Genomic DNA, 19,001 nt, shown 5'->3' with positions numbered 1-19,001 from the left:
ATAGTTTTTGAAAATGTTGTTATTTATTTGAGAGAGACACAGACAGGCAGGCAGACAGGGAGTTGAGTATGGGTATTCCAGGGCCTTCTGCCCCTGCAAACCAACTCCAGATGCCATGTGCCACTCTGTGCATCTGTCTTTATGTGGGTACTAGGAATTGAACCTGCACCATCAGGCTTTGCAAGCAAGCACTACTTTAACCATTGAGCCGTCTCTCCAACCCTAGTGTGTATATGTATGTATATATATATTTTGTTTTGTTTTTAATATTTCATTTATTTATTTGATACAGAGAAAGAGGCAGAGAGAGAGAGAGAATGGGCACCCCAGGGCCTTCAGCCACTGTAAATGAACTCCAGATGCATGTGCCTCCTTGTGCATCTGGCTGATGTGAGTCCTAGAGAATCAAACCTGGATCCTTTGGCTTTGCAGGCAAATGCCTTAACCTCTAAGCCATCTCTCCAGCCCTTGTTTTGTTTTTTGTTTAGTTATTTATTTTTTTATTTGACAGAGAAAGAGGGAGAGAGAGAAAGAGAGAGAAATGGGCACACCAGGACCTCTAGCCACTGTAAACGAACTCCAGATGCATGCACCACCTTGTGCATCTGGCTAATGTGGGTCCTGGAGAATAGAACCAGGGTCCTTTGGCTTTGCAGGCAAACACCTTAACCACTAAGCCATCTCTCCAGCCCCCTTGTTTTGTTTTTTGAGGTAGGGTTTTGCTCTAGCTCAGGCTGATGTGGAATTCACTAGGTAGTCTCAGGGTGGACTCAAACTCATGGTGATCCTCCTACCTCTGCCTCCCAAGTGCTGGGATTAAAGGCATGCACCACCATGCCCAGCTCAATTCTAGTATTTTTTTTTTTTCTGTTTATAACCCTAGTATTTTTTTTAATGCAGTAGATTTGCCATGGGCATATATATTTTTTTCTTTTTTCTTTTTGGTTTTTGAAGGTAGGGTCTCACTCTAGCCCAGGCTAACCTGGAATTCACTATATAGTCTCAGGGTGGCCTCAAACTCATGGTGATACTCCTACCTCCCAAGGGCTGGGATTAAAGGTATGTGCCACCATACCCAGTGTATATGATTTTTCATAGAGGAAGTGGCGAATTCCAGGTCAGCCTAAGCTAGAATGAGACCCTACCTCAAAAACAACAACAACAACAAGTGCATTAACCCAGCCCTTGGGAGGATGAGGTAGGAGGAGCACCGTGAGTTTGAGGCCAGCTTAAGACTATGTAGTGAATTCCAGGTCAGCCAGGGCTACAGCAGGATCCTACACCAAAAATTAAAAGCAAAAACAGCAAAAAAAAAAAAAATCCATCTATCTATCGTCAGTGTTAGAATAAATAGTTAAGACCCCAGAAAACAAAGAAAGCAGAGACTCTGTTACCATTCAGTATCCCTGAGTCACACGGCACCCTCTTATCAGACTGCCCTCGCCCCCACACTGCCAGCCAGATGGGCTGCACATTCCACAGCACAGCCTTAAAAACAAGCTCACTCTGGCTCAAAGAAATCAAAGCCAGTTCGTTCCCTGCTCCCCCAGTCCCCCCCCCCCCAACCCAGCACAACCCCGATGACAGGCAGAACTTGGATACAGTTCAGGATCACAGAATGGGATGTGACTCATTGTTGGAAACTGACGTGACACAGGGAACAAAGGGAAAGCAAAGTTTTGATTGACAGATACAACGTCTACTGTCCAACAACTGCTCATCTTTACAGGCTTTTCACAGAAAGGCAAGTTGTAGAAAAGGTTTTTTGTCTTTGCGAGGACCTAGTGGAAGTGCTGGATATACAGACATGGGCGTTCCAGATGTGTAAAATCACCTCTGAGTGGAGCGTGGTGACACACGCCTTTAATCCCAGCACTCGGAAGGTAGAGGTAGAAGGATTGCCTTGAGTTTGAGGCCAGCCTGGGAGGACATAGTGAATTCCAGGTCAGCCTGGCTAGGCTGAGACCCTATCTTGGGAAAAGAAGAAAACAAAAAATACTTCTGATGGTGGGTGTGTGCGCGCATACATGCATACGAGAGATTTTCTTCATTTTGTCTATTTTCTAAGTTTTCCACAGTGAATCAATCCTGTGTGTGTGTGTGCACACACATGTGCGTGCAGACATGCTCAGTGTGTGTTCAGATGACATGTATGTGTGGTGGCTGGAGTGGTCAGCATTGGTGCCTTCCTTAATCACTCTACACTTTATTTATTGAGACAGCGTCCCTCACTGAGAGAGCTAGAGCTCACTGATTAGCTGGGCTAGCAGTCAGCCTGCTCTGGGGATCTTCGTCTCTGCTACCCCAGCACTGAGATTATATGAGCACGTCACCACACCTGACATTTACATGAGTTCTGGGGATCCAAATTCAGGCCCTCACACTTACACAGCAGGTGTTTTACCAACTGAGCTATAGCCCCAGTCCAATCATTTTTTAAAAAAATATTTATAGGCCAGGCATGGTGGCACATGCCTTTAATCCCAGCACTCAGGAGGCAGAGGTAGGAGGATCACAGTGAGTTCAAGGCCACTCTGAGACTACATAGTGAATTACCAGTCAGCCTGGGCCAGAGTAGAGTGAAACCCTACCTCAAAAAAACCAAAACCAAAACCAAAACAAACAAACATACATACATACATACATACACACACACATATATATATGGAGAGAGAGAGAGATTTATATTTAGTGGGGTGTGGTGGCACATGACTTTAATCCTAGCACTCAGGGGGGCACAGGTAGGAGGATCCATAAGTTTGAGGCTAGCCTAAGACTACATAATGAATTCCAGGTTTGTTTGGTTTTTGGGGAGAAGTTTTTCGAGATGGAGTCTCACTCTAGCCCAGGCTGACCTGAAATTCACTATAAAGTCTCAGGGTGGCCTAGAAGTAACTGTAATCCTCCAACCTCTGCCTCCCGAGTGCTGGGATTAAAGGTGTGTGCCACCACGCCTGGCTTATTTATTTTTAATCAGAGAGAAAAAATGGGTATGCCAGTGCCTAAAGCTACTGCAAACAAACTCCAGACACATGGGCCACTTTGTGTGTCTAGTTTTACATGGGTCTACGGAATTGAACCTAGACTGTCAGGCTTTACAAACAACTGGCTTTAACCTCTGAGCCATTTCTCCAGCCTCCCCCACCTTTTTTTTTTTTAGGGGAGGAGGCATTTTGAGGTAGGATCTCACTCTATCTCAGGCTGACCTGGAACTCATTCTGTAATCCTAGGCTGGCTTCAAATTCACAGTGACCCTCCTACTTCTGTCTCCTGAGTACTGGGATTAATGGCATGCACCACTATGCCCAGCCTATTTTCTTTTAATGAAGTTGAAACCCAAGCTCATACGAAGATTCCAGTGTCAGACACATTATCCCGTGTAAGGCTTCTTACACTGTTGGTCCCTGGACCATCAATGTTCAAGGATGAGGATGGTGAGACTCAGGAGGCACACTGGATAGAAATGCTCTGCAGGACTCTGAACACCATCCTTGCTGGGCACAGGTCAGAGAGGTTTGTAAATATCAAACGGAAGGGGGTGGAGACCAGGCAGAGGAAGAAAACAGGAAGCCCCGCTTGGCAGCGCCTGAGGTGGACACTGCCCCTCGCGCCCTCAGGAAGGTCAGAGGGACATTCACATCTAGCCCAAACCCACAGGACCTGCCATCCACAAAATGAAATGTAACATCCTGCCTGCCTCAACCTTTGAGCATCCTCCCCGTTTCCCAGCTAGGGAAGGTCCTTCCTCCCTCCTTTCCCACTGGCAAGCAGAAAAGAGGTCACAGAGTTGCTTCTGAGACACAGAGGTGGCCATGATTTCCTCAACACTCATCCTGGGCTCTGCTCCCTGCATCAAAGTCAGACTGACATTTCATTTCATTTATTTATTTATTTATGAGAGAGAGAGAATGAGAATGGGCTCATCAGGGCCTCTAGCCATTGCAAACAAACTCCAGAAACATGTGCCACCTTGTGCATCTGGCCTATGTGGGCTCCAGGGAATTGAACCTGGCTCCTTAGGCTTCACAGGCAAGCACCTTAACTGCTAAGCTATCTCTCCAGCCCCCAAGACTGGAATTTCTGATTACATCTGATGACTGAGTGGTTGCCAGAAGTGATGGTATTGATTGCTATCCTTTCTTTTTTTAATGTCTTTTTAAAAGATTTATTTATTTATTATAATCAGAGAGAGAGAGTGAGAATAGGGGCGCCAGGGCCTCCAGCCACTGCAAACAAACTCCAGATGCATGCGCCACTGTGAGCATCTGGCCTACATGGGAACTGAAAAATCAACCCTGGGTCCTTAGGCTTCTCAGGCACGTGCCTTAACCACTAAGCCATCTTTCCAGCCCCTTGATTGCTATCTTTGCTGACCAAGTGACAAAATGACAGGAAGGAAAAGTGCCACAGTCTCAGCTTCCCGCAATAATACAGACAAGACAATGCAATCCTCCCAATCCAGCTTCCTCCACACCCCCTTTCCCAAAGGAGAATTGAGGGTACAGAAAAAGAGGGGCATAAAGTCTACTCCAGGATGTATTGCACACAGCAGGGGCCCAGCCCACCAACTACGATGTAGATGAAGACGACCCTGACCATCCTGCCCACGCAGCTACGAGCACAAAAGAAGATGGAAAAATTGAATGAGGAGAAGGGGGCGGGAGGGGGAAGACCTGCTCCAGATGACGGGGCCTGAAGGGGAGGAGGTTGGATCTGCTGATGGCTCCCCACGCCTGTCATCCACTTGTCTGTCCATTTATCCATTTACTCAATATTTGTATGCCTGCACAGCTGACACAGCAATGGCCCAGATACACCTCCCTGTCCCACGGCGCTTGGCTGACTGCAATCACTTAAACTTGGGGCAAGAAGTGCTATTGTGGAAGAAATGCCAATCAGGGGACAAGGACGCACAGTGGGTGAGCTGGCAGTTTCCATCTTAAATATATTACCCTAAGAAAGCAGATAAAATGGCATTAGAGGGGGTTAGAGAGATGGCCCAGTGGTTAAGGCATTTATTTGCCTATAAAACCTAACGACCTGAGTTCGATTCCCTGGTACCCACATAAAGCCAAATGCACAGAGTTGTACATGTATCTGGAGGTTGTTTGCAGTGGTGAGAGGCCCATTCTCTATCTCTCTGCTTGCAAATAAATAAACATTTTAAAATAAGGTATTTGAGCAGAAGCCTGAAGGAGACAGGGAAGTGGGCCATTAAAACACCCGGATTGGGACACCACCAAACACAGGAACCAGCAAGTTCAAAGGCCCTGAGGTAGCAGCAGGCTTGATGTCTGCCCAGCCAAAGTGGGACACCATCCCTCAGGTGGGGCCAGTGATCTGAATGAAGGAGCCAGCTGCAGAGGCCCTGAACACAAAGGCCCCTGAGCAGCCACCTGCACTAAATTTGAGCTTAGGGGACCAGGCAGGAAATCTACTTCCACAACCCCACAGGGTGTTCTCATAGACCTTTCTGTGACCTTCCTCCAGGACCACACATGGCCTTTTTTTTTTTTTTGGCTTTTTGAGTCTTGCTCTAGCCCAGGGAGACCTGGAATTCACTATGTAGTCTCAGGGTGGCCTTGAATTTACAGTGATCCTCCTACCTTTTCCTCCCAAGTGCTGAGATTACAGGTGTGCCCCCACCATACCCAGCTAACATGGCTGTTTTGTTTTGTTTCGTTTCATTTTGTTTTGTTTTTGTTTTCTAAGGTAGGATTTCATTCTAGCCCAGGCTGACCTGGAATTCACTATGGAGTCTCAGGGTGGCCTTGAACTCACAGCGATCCTCCTACCTCTGCCTCCCAAGTTCTAGGATTAAAGGCATGTACCACCACACCTGGCTTTAACATGGCTATTTTTAAACAAAGGTTGACTGTCTTATATTGGAAATGGTTGATACTAGAAGTATTTAGGACTTTAGATTTATTTCTCCCACTAGGATTTTTTTCCTAGAATCCATTCCCCACTCCTTATTTGGACCCTTTATTTCAGGGTGTACCCCTCCAGGCCCCTCACACAGTTACTAGGAGAGGAGGATGAAACACATCTCAGGCTCTGGAATATTCACAATCCCTGTGAGCCCAGCTCTCCAACTCAGGTGGCAAGGTGGCACCCACATGCAGGGGCACCCAAATGTTAGTACCCATACCCAATTAATAGTATCATGAGTGGGAATGAAGCAGATGGGGAGGGCAGGGGAGGCTGAATTCAAATGAGAACACAGGGCTAGAGATGGTTCAGCAGTTAAGGTGCTTGCCTGCAAAGCCTGAGGTCCCTGGTTTGATTCCCCAGTACCCATGTAAAGCCGGATGCACAGTAGCACATGTGTTCATTTGAAATGGCTAGAGGGCCTGGCACGCCCATACACATTCTCTCTCTCTCTGCTTGCAAATAAATAAAATATTTAATTTTTTTTTAAAATGAGGGCATATGTAAAGTCAGGCCCTTTCATGGTACATAAGTGCCTTTAACCTACAACCAGAGATATTAAACCAAATTACAGAGGGGGGTGAGTGAGTAATGGCCAGGGTGACAGCTGCAAGCTGGTCTTACCTGCCTGGCCACCCTGCGAGCCTCCCAGTAGGGCTTCGAGTCCTCCACGGCTTTGCCAATTTTCTTTACCAGTTCGTCCAGCTTTACCGTGGCCTCGACCAGAACAGAGCGGAACTTCTGCCGTGCATCCTGCAGCCGGGGAAACAGAGGAAGCACCGTCAAGCTCAGGAAGGAAGTTGTGAACACCTGCTTTACCAAACCAGAAACACCTGGAAGGGCCTCACCCAGCATACAGACCCTCAATCAATACCTTTACAGAATAGTGTCACTCAGAGCCATCTACAGACTGTCTAGGGGCTGGAGAGTGTTTAGAGGCATTTGCTTACAAAACCTGATGGCCTGGATTTGATTCTCCAGTACCCATACAAAGCCAGATGCACAAAGTGGCACATGTATCTGGAGTCCATTTGCAATGGAAGAAGGCCATGGCCCGCCCATTCTCGTTTTCTCTCTCTCTCTCTCTGCTTGCAAATAAATATATTTTTATTTACTTTTTGTTTTTGTTTTCTAAAGTATGGTCTTGCTCTAGCCCAGGCTGACCTGGAATTCACTATGTAGTCTCAGGGTGGCCTTGAACTCATAGAAATCCTCCTACCTCTGCCTCCCAAGTGCTAGGATTTGAGACATGTGCCAACACGCCCAGCCTTATATTCTTAAATATAAATGAAATATTTATATTATTTATATAAAATAATGTTTATGTTATTTATATATTTATACTTACAAAAATAATGTTATTGTTTTGTAGAGCGAGACCCTGCTTCAGAAAAACACACAAAAACTGTCTTGCCATGTTAAACTGCCCAATGGCTGCCACCAGCCACACAGGACTACTTGAATCTGGCTGGCATGACTGAAGAAATGCATGTGGAATTTAGTTACATTTACATTTTATTTTTAATTTTTATTTATTTATTGCTTTTTTGAGGTAGGGTCTCACTCTAGCTCAGGCTGACCTGGAATTCACTCTGTAGTCTCAGAGTGACCTCAAACTCAAAGTTCCTCCTACCTGTGCCTCCCAAGTGCTGGGATTAAAGGTGTGTGCCACCACACCTGGCCCTAAATTTTTTTTTTTTTTTTTTTTGGTTTTTCGAGGTAGGGTCTCACTCTGGTCCAGGCTGACCTGGAATTAACTCTGTCATCTCAGGGTGACCTTGAACTCATGGCAATCCTCCTACCTCTGCCTCCCGAGTGCTGGGATTAAAGGCGTGCGCCACCACGCCCGGCTAGCCCTAAATTTTTAAATTCATTCACAGACATGATCTTGCTATGTAGCTCAAACTGACCTTGAACTCTCAATCCTCCTGCCTCAGCCTCTCAAGTGTTGGGATTATAGGCATTGTGCCACTAAACTCTGTAATTTACATTTAATTAAAAAATATTTTATTTATTTATTTGCAAGGAGAAAGAGTAAGCATGGCAGGGCCTCTTGCCACTGCGAAAGGAACTCCAAATGCATGCACACTTTGTGCATCTGGCTTTATGTGGGTACAGAGGAATTGAACCCAGGCTGTTAGCTTTTGCAAGCAAGAGCCTTTAACCACTAAGCCATCTCCCCAGTTCTGCATTTAAAAAATTTAATGTGGCCAGGTGTGGTGGCGCACACCTTTAATCCCAGCACTTGGGAGGCACGAGGTAGGAGGATCACTGTGAGTTCGAGGCCACCCTGAGACTCCATAGTGAATTCCAGGTCAGCCTGGGCTAGAGTGAGACCCTACCTCGAAACCCCTGCCCCGAAAAAAAAACCCAGAAAAAACAAAAAAAATTTAACGTGCCCAGTGACTACTATAATAGCACTGTGGAGACTATAAAATTATGTTCAGATCCTCAAGAGCAGCCAGTCACCTCTCATAGTTTCAGTCTAAATGACAGCGTCACTTCCCACACTCACACAATGCCCTCAACCATGTGATTTGTCAGTGTTGACTACTGAGTGCAAGTTATTTACTACATGCTGGACCTCAGGAATGGCCTTGCCCTCAGGGCACTTCCAGTCCCATGGGAGAGGCAGGAGTTACAACCCATTCTAGAACAGATGTGCTAAGATGGCAACAGAACCTCACCAGACCAGCTACTGGGAGGAGACTCCTGGAAACCCTCCAAGAAGAAAGATCTACACAGAGGAGACGGGCAGGGAGGGGGAGGGATCCCCAAGCCTTGCTCAGCTCAGAGGTAGGAGGGAACGGCCATGACTGTCAGAGACTAAGGGAGCCCGAGCTCTGGGCTGCAAGGAATGGCAGGACTGAGGGTGGCTGAGCGCCCTGGTAATAGCAGCTAGCAAGCTGAGCTGCTCCCAGGAGTTTGGAAGGAAAAGTGAATAGTGCCTGGCTGAGTTACGCTCTATCTGTGAGGTTCAAGGAACTAAAAAAAAATGTGCAAAAGAAATTCTGTGCCAGGTCTAGGAGTCCATGTTGGGGGACTTGGCTTGGTACTTCTGAGACGCAACCACACCTCTTGTCTTGACTGAGCTGCAGCGGGAATACGTGTTGCGGGGGTGGTGCCTTCATGCAGGTACTCACACACGTGAACTTGAGGAAGGGGAAGGACCATGCCTGGCCGTGAGCCAAGGGGACCCCTGAGACTAACCGGCCCCCCTGGCAGGTGAACACTTGTCCCATGGCTGGAGGGGCCTTCCTCACACTCACCATTCCTCAGAGTCTGAACTTCTACAGGTGGCGCTGCAGAGGCTCTGACTGATTCTTCTAGTCCACCCTTCTGTTCATCTCAGGCTGTGACCTGGTAGATGGGCTTGGGAAGTACCGCTGTCCTTCCAGAATATGTTATGGCCTCTGTCTGAAACAGGAGTTCCTTGACTCCTGAGTCCAAATCTCACCTGGGACACAGGCTTTGTCCCCAGCCCTGCGACATCAACATCATCTGGTTTTCTCCTCTCCCTCTATCAGGCCAAGTCAGGAATCACCTGTCACAGCTTGTGAACACTGAGAACAAAATGAGACCTGCTCTCCAGGGCCATAGCCACAGAGGCCTTGGGGCGTCCCAGGAAATACCGTCTCCCAGAGCTTCTAGGAGGCCAGAGGCAGCTTGCTGTCAAAGCCCAGTATTTGAGTAAGAAACACGGACTCCACAGTGGCAAAAATCTTTCTATGGGGGATCAGAAACCACTGCTCTTCCTGTCTAACTGCTGTTTTCCTTTTCTTTTCTTTTCTTTTTTTTTTTTTTTTTTTGAGAGCGACAGACAGAGAAAGAGAGAGAGAGAGAATGGGCACGCTAGGGCCTCTAGCTACTGCAAATGAACTCCAGGTGTGCGCCCCCCCCCCGTGCATCTGGCTTACATGGGTTCTGAGGAATCTAGCCTTGAACCAGGGTCCTTAGGCTTCACAGGCAAGTGCTTAACTGCTAAGCCATCTCTCCAGCCCCTGTTTTCCATCTCATATGGGGGGAAAACCTATGGCCGAGTCAGACATGCTGACATTCCTGGGGATATTGGGGTTCTGGGGAGGCCAAGACAGGAGAACCACAGGGAGTTTGAAGCCATCCTGAGCTATACAGGTATTCCAGGCCAGGCTCAGAAACACATGAGAACTTGTCTCAAAAAAAAAAAAAAAAAAATGCAGGGCATGGTGGCGCATGCCTTTAATCCCAGCACTTGGAAGGCTGGCCTGGAATTCACTATGTACTCTCAGGCTGGTCTTGAACTCACAGCAATCCTCCTACCTCTGCTTCCTGAATGCTGGGATTAAAGGCGTGCACCACCATGCACAGTAGGAACTTATTATTTCTGTTTATATTCCTCCTTTGAGTTTTGTTTTGGAACTTTTGTGTGTGTGTGTGTGAGACAAACTCATGAAGCTCAGGTTGCCTCCAACTTATTATGTATCAGAGGATGACTCTGAAATATATATATTTTTTAATTTTATTTATTTATTTATTTGAGAGTGACAGACACAGAGAGAAAGACAGATAGAGGGAGAGAGAGAGAGAATGGGTGCGCCAGGGCTTCCAGCCTCTGCAAACGAACTCCAGACGCGTGCACCCCCTTGTGCATCTGGCTAACATGGGACCTGGGGAACCGAGCCTCGAACCGGGGTCCTTAGGCTTCACAGGCAAGCGCTTAACCGCTAAGCCATCTCTCCAGCCCTGAAATATTTTTACTTATTTATATGTAAGGAGAGAGAATGAGAGAATATATGGGTGCAACAGGGCCTCTTGTCACTGCAAATGAAGCCCAGATGCATCTGATTTTACATGGGTACTGGGGAATGAACAAATCCTGCCAGGCAGGCTTTGCAAGCCTTTAACTGCTGAGCCAGCCCAGCAGATGACTTTAGACCTCTGATCCTCCTCCCTCCACCTCCCAAGTGCTGGGATTAGACTTGTACCCACCACACCTGGCTATTTACATGTTTTCTTTGCTTCTGGTTCTTCCCTGAGAGTCTGTCTCCCTTCCTTTACTACTCTGTTTGCTTCTGATCTTCTTTTGACCTTAAGTCATCTCATCTTATAACCAAAACCTTAGCGTCGATTTACATAATTGAGTTTTTCCCAGACATCTGTCTCACATTACATCCCACGAACCCTGTGTCAGAAGTGATTGAAGAATGCACACTTCGGTTTAGCACAACGCAGAAACGTAACCTGAGCTTACTTACCCAGCCAACAGAACAGCACTTACACAGCTGCACTGTGATATAGACATGGTCCCCAACTGAACTGCAGGGTGGACAGTGATGGAGTGGAGATGTGGTGGGGATAGAGAGGAGGAGAGGCAACAATCTCATCTTCCACAGCAGGACTTGAGCAGATGACAGCTCAAAGTGAAAGCCAAGGAGTCACACCACACATAGACTTGGCACTCACAGAAGGCAACCGTCAGGAATCAGCTAAGATATATAAGGTGGATGGCGCAAGCCACACTAGGAGAGAGAGCAGGGGCAAAGTGATGGCATATCCTGCTAGAGGTTGCCCCTCACCTTCAACAGTTTTTTGTTTGTTTGTTTGTTTAAGTAGGGTTTCACTCTAGCCCAGGCTGACCTGGAGTCCACTATGTAGTCTCAGGGTGGCCTTACATGACAATCCTCCTACCTCTGCCTCTGGAGTGCTGGGATTTAAACACATGCACCATCATGCCCACGCCCCCTTCACCTTTTTTTAAAAAAATATTTATTTTTACTTATTTATTTGACAGAGAAAGAGGCAGAGGGAGAGAGAGAGAAAGAATGGGCACACCAGGGCCTCTAGCCACTGCAAACAACTCCAAACGCATGTACTCCCTTGTGCATCTGGCTAACGTGGGTTCTAGGAAATCGAACCAGGATCCTTTGGGTTTGCAGGCAAACATCGTAACTGCTGAGCCATCCCTCCAGCCTGCCCTACACCTTTTTCATGCAGGGTTTTGCTATGTAGTCCAGATTCTCCTGTCTTGACATTCCAAGTTCTGGGATGACAGGCATGTGCTGCCATGCTGACCTTTTTCTTTCCTGTGTGTCCTGCAGTGTCCACCAGTGTGTTAGACACCTTTCTGAAGCTGTCTGCATTAAGAATGTGACCACTGGCTGGAGAGATTGCTCAATGGTTAAGGTACTTACGTACAAAGCCTAAGGACCAGAGTTTGATTCCCAAGTACCCATGTAGACCCAAGTGCACAAGGTGGCACATGTGTTTGGAGTTCGTTTGCAAGGGCTGCAGGCACTAGCGTAACCAATCTCTTCTTCCTTCCTTCCTTCCTTCCTTCTCTCTCTCTGCTGGGCATGGTGGTGCATGCCTTTAATCTCAGCACTCAGGAGGCACAGGTAGTAAGATCACTGTGAGTTTGAGGCCAGTTGGAGACTACATAGTGAATCCCAGGTCAGCCTGGGCTACAGTGAGAACCTACCTCAAAAAAAAAAAAAAAAAAAAAAAAAAAGGTGACTATCAAAAGGCATGAAGCCAGGTTGGAGAGATGGCTTTTAGCGGCCTGAAAAGCCATATAGGACCCAGGTTCAGTTCCCCAGGACCCACATAAGATAGATGCAAAAGGTGGCACGTGTCTGGAGTTCATTTGCAGTGGCTGGAAGCCCTGGTGCACTCATTCTGTCTCTCTCTGAAATTTTATTTTATTTATTTATTTATATTTATTTATTTGACAGTGACAGACAGAGAGAAAGAGGCAGAGAGAGAATGGGCACATGCCAGGGCCTCCAGCCACTACAAATGAACTCCAGACGCGTGCGCCCCTTTGTGCATCTGGCTAACGTGGGTCCTGGGGAGTCAAGCCTCAAACTGGGGTCCTTAGGCTTCACAGGCAAGCACTTAACCACTAAGCCATTTCTCCAGCCCTCTCTCTAAACTTTAAAAGAAAGAAAAGATTTTTTCTAAAAAGGCATGAAGTGCGGGCCTTTAATCCCAGCACTTGGGAGGATTGCCATGAGTTTGAGGCCACCCTGAGACTACATAGTGAATTCCAGGTCTGCCTGGGCTAGAGTGAAATCCTACTTTGAAAATACAAAACAAAACAAAAAGGCATGAAGCCCAAGGGATGGGTTTGATAACCATGCTTTCCTGTCAACGAGGCTGTGTGCCAAGCACGATATGTGACCAACTCAGTACAACCATCCACATTCCCATTCATTCAAGACGCAGTCACAGCTAACACACAGCCAAAGGAACCGAATTCTCTTTGCAGAGGATCACAGCTACTTGAGTGACAGTTCCTACAAAGCACTGATGTGTGAGAGCCCGCAAACCAAAATCCTTCCAACCTGCCCAACCTAGCCACCCCACTCTCAATCCTGGTACAGCAATTCTGGCCCCATTAGTGGTCATATGACCTAGCTTGGCCAATCATCAAACCATACTCCTAGCCATATGACGGGATTTTTTTTTAATAACTGGGTTTTTTTGCGGGGGGAGGCGGAGTGGGGGGAAGACATAATACATTAGAACCAAACAGATGTTATTCTGAAGATTTTCTGAAACTTAGGAAAAGGAGCTTTCCCACTGAGGTGGCTGAAGAGATGGGAGAAAAGCATGGAAGAGAAGAGAGAAGGAGGGAGAACCAAGTCCTGATGACACTGCTGCCCCTGAGTTAAGACAGGTCCTCTGCCATCTTCTCCTGTGGTTTTTGCTTTGTTTAAGCTGGCTGGCATTGGACTTGTAGTTTATAATTGAAGTAGGATTTTCATAAAATATTCTAGAAGAAGCCAGGCACGGTGGTGCATACCTTTAATCCCAGCACTGGAAAGGGAGAGGTAGGAGGATTGCCATGAGTTTGAGGCCACCCTGAGACTACAGAGTGAATTCCAGGTCAGCCTGAGCTAGAGTGAGACCCTACCTTGAACAACCAAAATATGTATGTATGTATGTATGCATGCATGTATGTATGTGTATACACACATATATATATATATATGAGATAAGAGAGAGAATGAGAATGAATGGGTGAGCCTGGCTTTACATGGGTCCTGGGGAATTGAACCCAGGCCAGCAGGCTTTACAAGCAAGTACCTCCAATCACTGAGCCACCTCTCCTGCCATGATTTAGGCTTTTTTGAACTTTTATGAGAAAGAGGGGGGACAGAGAATTGGCATGGCAGGGCTTTTAGCCACTGCAATCAAACTCCAGAAGTGTGTGCCACGTTGTGCATGTGCCACCTTGCACACTTGGCTTACATGGGATCTGAGTCAAACATGGGTCCTTAGGCTTCACAGGCAAGTACCTTAACCACTAAGCCATCTCTCCAGACCTGATGTATGCTTTTTAAAAACACAAGATGGAGGCCGGGCATGGTGGTACACATCTTTAATCCCAGCACTTGGGAGGCAGAGGTAGGATCACCATGAGTTCGAGGCCACCCTGACACTACATAGTGAATTCCAGGTCAGCCTGAGCTTGTGAGAGACCCTACCTCAATAAATAAATAAATAAATAAATAAATAAATAAATAAATAAATAAATAAAAACATAAGATTGGTTGGGCTGGAGAAGACTGTTCAGTGGTTAAGGCATTTGCCTGCAAAAAGCCAAAGGACTGGTATGATTCCCCAGGACCCACATAAGCCAGATGCACAAGGGGACACATGCATCTGGAGTTTGTTTGCAGTGGCTGGAGGCCCTAGCACACCCTTTTTTTCCCTCTCTCTCTCTCCCTCTTTCACTCTCTCAAATAAATAAATAAAATATATTTAAAAAAGAAACATGAGATTGGGCCAGGTGTGGTGGCTCATGCCTTTGATCCCAGCACTTGGGAGGCAGAGGTAGGATCACCATGAGTTCAAGGCCACTCTGATACTACATAGTGAATTCCAGGTCAGCCTGGGCTAGAGCAAGACCCTACTTTGAAAAAGCAAAACAACAACAACAAAAAAAAAAAAATAATATGAGATTGGGACTGGAGAGATGGCTCAGCAGTTAAGGCACTTGCCTAGAAGGCCTAACGACCGGGGTTCAATTCTCTAGTGCCCACACAAAGTTCAATGCACAAAGTGGCACATGCATTTAGAGTTGGTTTGCAGGAGCTAGAGGCCCTCATGTGCCCATCCCTATTCTCTTTCTCCCCATTTCTGCTTGCAAATAAAATAAAATAAACATGAGGTTGAAACACACACCTTTGTTGCACTGTATTAATTTGGACAGGAAGAGGAAAGCCAGTCTACGCCTGCCCCATCCCAGGCAGGCACTGGAACCAGCTGACCGCTGGTTCTGGGAGGGGATCTGCCCCCTCAATCCAGAGCAGACTTCGTGAGATTTCACTTAACCAAACTGCAAAGATCTCTTTAAATCCATTTCACAACTGCTTGCCACATCTTACAGCCCATTTGCCACAATTCGACTTGTGCTTTTAACTCCCATTCTCCAGTTCAAAAAAAAGGCCTGATTAGGGTTCTTTGTCTCCTACAATTACAGTCAAATGTGTCTTGCAAGATGAGCGGGGCTTCCAGAACTGAGTGCAGAGAGAGCTGTTTTCCCAGCAGGACATGACCGGGGAGGAATGCCTGACACATCAGAGCAAACAACCGGTTATCATCCTAAGTCATAATCTAACTAGCCAGGCTGGCCTGGACCTCATGATCACCCTGCCTGCACCGCTGAATGCTGGTGTTACCGGAGTGGCCACCACACCCCTGAGTTCTAAACCGGTTTCCTGGGTGTGGGTGCGGCCTCCGTGTCTTCTTCGGGAGACTCAGATGAAGGGTGATGGCTTCAAGCAGAGAACTGCTGACAACAGCACAGTCCCCCCATCTGAATGTGTCAGTGTGTCAAAAACACAGCTCTGCGGCAGCAAAGACGCCAGCTAAGCCAGAGTGCCCTGGGAACACGGTGCCAGGTCACTCAGCACCACGGGGGACAAGCCCCTGTTTCCCGGCCAATTGGCTTGCCCAAGCCTCAGCCACCTTCCCTGCAAGCTGAGAATGACGGCTGGCCTTTCCCTGCCACTGAGGCGTCCCCAGAACCAAGTGAGGGAAAGACGACAGGATGCTGGCTTTTTAAAAATAACTGCCCTACATAGTAAAGATGACGAGCACTTCAAAGGCTCCTTGGTAATGTCATTTATAAATACACAGCTTCACTTTGAGGACAGACAACTCCCAGGCATGAGCTGAGCCTGGAAATGACAGCGGCAGGAGCCAGGGCCCCAGCCTCCTGATAAGACTGCTAGAGCCAGTGACCTGATCTCGGGCCCGAGCACACACAAAGCAGCAGTCTCACCTTGGACAGAAGCGCACCTCGACGTCTCTCAGTGCGGCGCACACCTGGAGGTTCTCAAAGTATAATCAGCAGAAACCATTTGGGGCGGGGGGGGGGGGATCCCTGAGATGGAGGGACTCTGCAAGTGGAAATGTTCCTCATTCACCTCATGAATGTCCCATGGAGCTTTCCAACCTGCAGCTTTCCCAACCTGCAGCTCTACAACAAATGGAATGCAGAACCTGCATGGTGGCGCACACCTTTAATCCCAGGACTTGGGAGGCAGAGACAGGAGGATCACAATTAGTTTGGGGCTAGCCGGAGACTTCATAGTGAATTCCAGGTCAGCCTGGGCTAGAGAGAGACCTTACCTCTAAAAACCAGAGAGAGAGGGAAAGAGATCAGTTGATCCTCAAACTCATGGTGATCCTCCCACCTCAGCCTCCCTGGCCCCAGCACTAGGATTACAGGTGTATACTACCATGACCAGCACTTTTTTTTTTTTTTTTTTTTTTAGTGAAAAGGAGAGAGAGACAGAATTGGTGCACCAGGGCCTGCAGCCACTGCAACTGAACTCCAGATGCATGTGCCCCTTGTGAACATCTACAACCTTGTGCACTTGCATAACTGTACATCTGCCTACGTGGGACCTAGACATTCAAATATGAGTCCGTAGGCTTTGCAGGCAAGAGCCTTCACCACTAAGCCATCTCTCCAACCCAGCCCCCTCCCCACCTTTTTAATTTTATTTATTTATTTATTTATTTATTTATTTTTGAGAGAGAGTCTTGTAGCTACTATGCTGGCCTGGAGCTCACAGAAAAGTTTCTACCTCAGCCTTCAAGTGATGGAATTACAGGTATGTACAACCAAGCCTACCTTCCAGCATATATATATGGGGAGCTTTAGAAAAACTGCCTTATGGGGCTAGATAGATGGCTCTGTGATTGAAGAGGCTTACTCACAAAGTCTCCTGATGGGGTTCAATTCCCAGTACTCACATGAAGGCAGATGCATCTGGAGTTTGTAGTGGCAGGAGGCCCTGGTATGACCCACACTCACTCCTCTTTTTTATTAAATGCTTTATTTTTATTTATTTGAGAAAGAAAAGGGGAGAGGATGGGGGCTCCAGGGCTCCCAGCCACTGCAAACAAACTCCAGATGTATGCACCACCTTGTGCATCTGGCTTACGTGGGTCCTGGGGAATCGAACGAAGGTCCTTTGGCTTTGCAGACAAGCCCCCTAACCACTAAGCCATCTCTCCAGCCCTCACTTCTCTCTCTTGCAATAATAATAATAATAAAATTTTAAATGCCTTGTGCTTGGATATCTTCCCATTGAGAGTCTTGAAGTTTCCTTTTAGGGCAAAATAAACTAAAACAAGAATAGCTTAGCAGTTAAGATACTTGCCTGCAAAGGCTAACAATCCAGGTTTGATTCCCCAATACTGTGTAAAGCTAGATGCTGAAAGTGGCACAGGCATTTGGAGTTCATTTGCAGCTCCTAGAGGCCCTGGTGTACCCATTCCCTCTGTCTTTTCTCTACATCTCTCTGCTTATATTTTTTTAAATTATTTTTTGTTTATATTTATTTATTTGAGAATGACAGACATACAGAGAAAGAAAGAGGCAGAGAGAAAGAGAGAGAGAGAGAGAGAGAGAGAGAGAGAGAGAGATGAACTCCAGATACATGAGCCACCTTGTGCATCTGGCTTACGTGGGTACTGGGGAATCGAACTAGGATCCTTTGGCTTTGCAGGCAAGCACTTAACCACTAAGCTATTTCTCCAGCCCTAATTTTTTTTTTTTAAGAATAGGTTTAAAGGACAACACAATGTAACTAACACTTGCAGGCCTACAGAATTAATGTCTAGGGCTGGAGAGATGGCTTAACGTTTAAGGTGCTTGCCTGCAAAGCCTAAGGACCCATGTTTGACTCTCCAGGTCCCACATAAGCCAAGACGCACAGGTGGCACATGCGCCTGGAATTCAGTTGCAGTGGCTGGAGGCCCTGGCACACCAATTCTCTTGCGCATGCTCTCTCTCTCATTCAAAAAAGAAAAGAAAAAAAAAAAAGAGGAGACAGACTTGGTGGTGCACACTTTTAATTGCAGCATTCAGGAGGCAGAGGTAGGAGGATTGCTGTGAGTTCAAGACCACCCTGAAACTACATAGTGAATTCCAGGTCAGCCTGGGGTAGAGCAAAACCCTACCTCAAAAAACAAAAGAGAGAGAGAGAGAAAGTAAAAGTAAGTTACTGTCTAGAATGACAGCCACATTTTGTTGGTAAGAACATTCTAAACTCCTGGTAAAAGGTGCCACTGAAACATTCTGACTTATTGACCGGTGTGAAGTGCCTGAAATGTTTACAGTAAAATCACTAGAAACTGCTTTCTAAGGCCATCCAATCTATTCAAGAGCCCTTGTGGCTGCAACTTATTAAAACACATAAGAAAACCATCTTAGCAGAGGTTGGAAGAAGAAAGAGAAGTGCTCCTAGCTCTGTTTCTGTACTTGCTCTCCAATACAGAAGCCACAGCCACGGCAGGTGAGCATCCAGACCCTCATCTCAGAATATCACAGCTGTCCTTCCAATGGCTGGCCAGAGTCAAGACTCCATAGCCAAAGGGAGGCCCTGCCATTTGAAGGGTGAGTTAAAGAGAATTGGTAGGACTGGGAAGGAAAGGATTTTAAATAAAAACTTTATTTTAACAACAGGCACGGGGACTGGAGAGATGGCTCAGTAGTTAATGACACTTGCTTGCAAAGCCTGACTGCATGGGTTCAACTCCCTAGTACCAATATAAAGCCAGATGCACAA

The 19,001-nt window shown here is 46.8% G+C and overlaps 1 protein-coding gene across 2 annotated transcripts in view; it reads right to left on the bottom strand.

Annotated features, from left to right (window-relative positions):
* Window positions 1-19,001, bottom strand: part of Sh3bp5 (SH3 domain binding protein 5) — a 72,704-nt gene that overhangs the window by 28,376 nt on the left and 25,327 nt on the right. The window contains exon 3 of one of the 2 annotated variants that reach the window (XM_004661251.2): window positions 6,556-6,684. The exons of the other annotated variant lie outside the window; for it this stretch is intronic. Within the exon in view, the coding sequence (XP_004661308.2) occupies window positions 6,556-6,684 (129 nt within the window). The remainder of the gene's footprint in view (window positions 1-6,555; window positions 6,685-19,001) is intronic. 2 annotated transcript variants of the gene reach the window in all.

The sequence above is a fragment of the Jaculus jaculus genome, chromosome 16, assembly GCF_020740685.1.
Source record: "Jaculus jaculus isolate mJacJac1 chromosome 16, mJacJac1.mat.Y.cur, whole genome shotgun sequence".
In the NCBI taxonomy this organism is placed as follows: Eukaryota; Metazoa; Chordata; class Mammalia; order Rodentia; family Dipodidae; genus Jaculus; species Jaculus jaculus.
The sequence above is the reverse complement of the archived record's forward strand: the minus strand, read 5'-3'. Positions and strand labels throughout refer to the sequence as shown.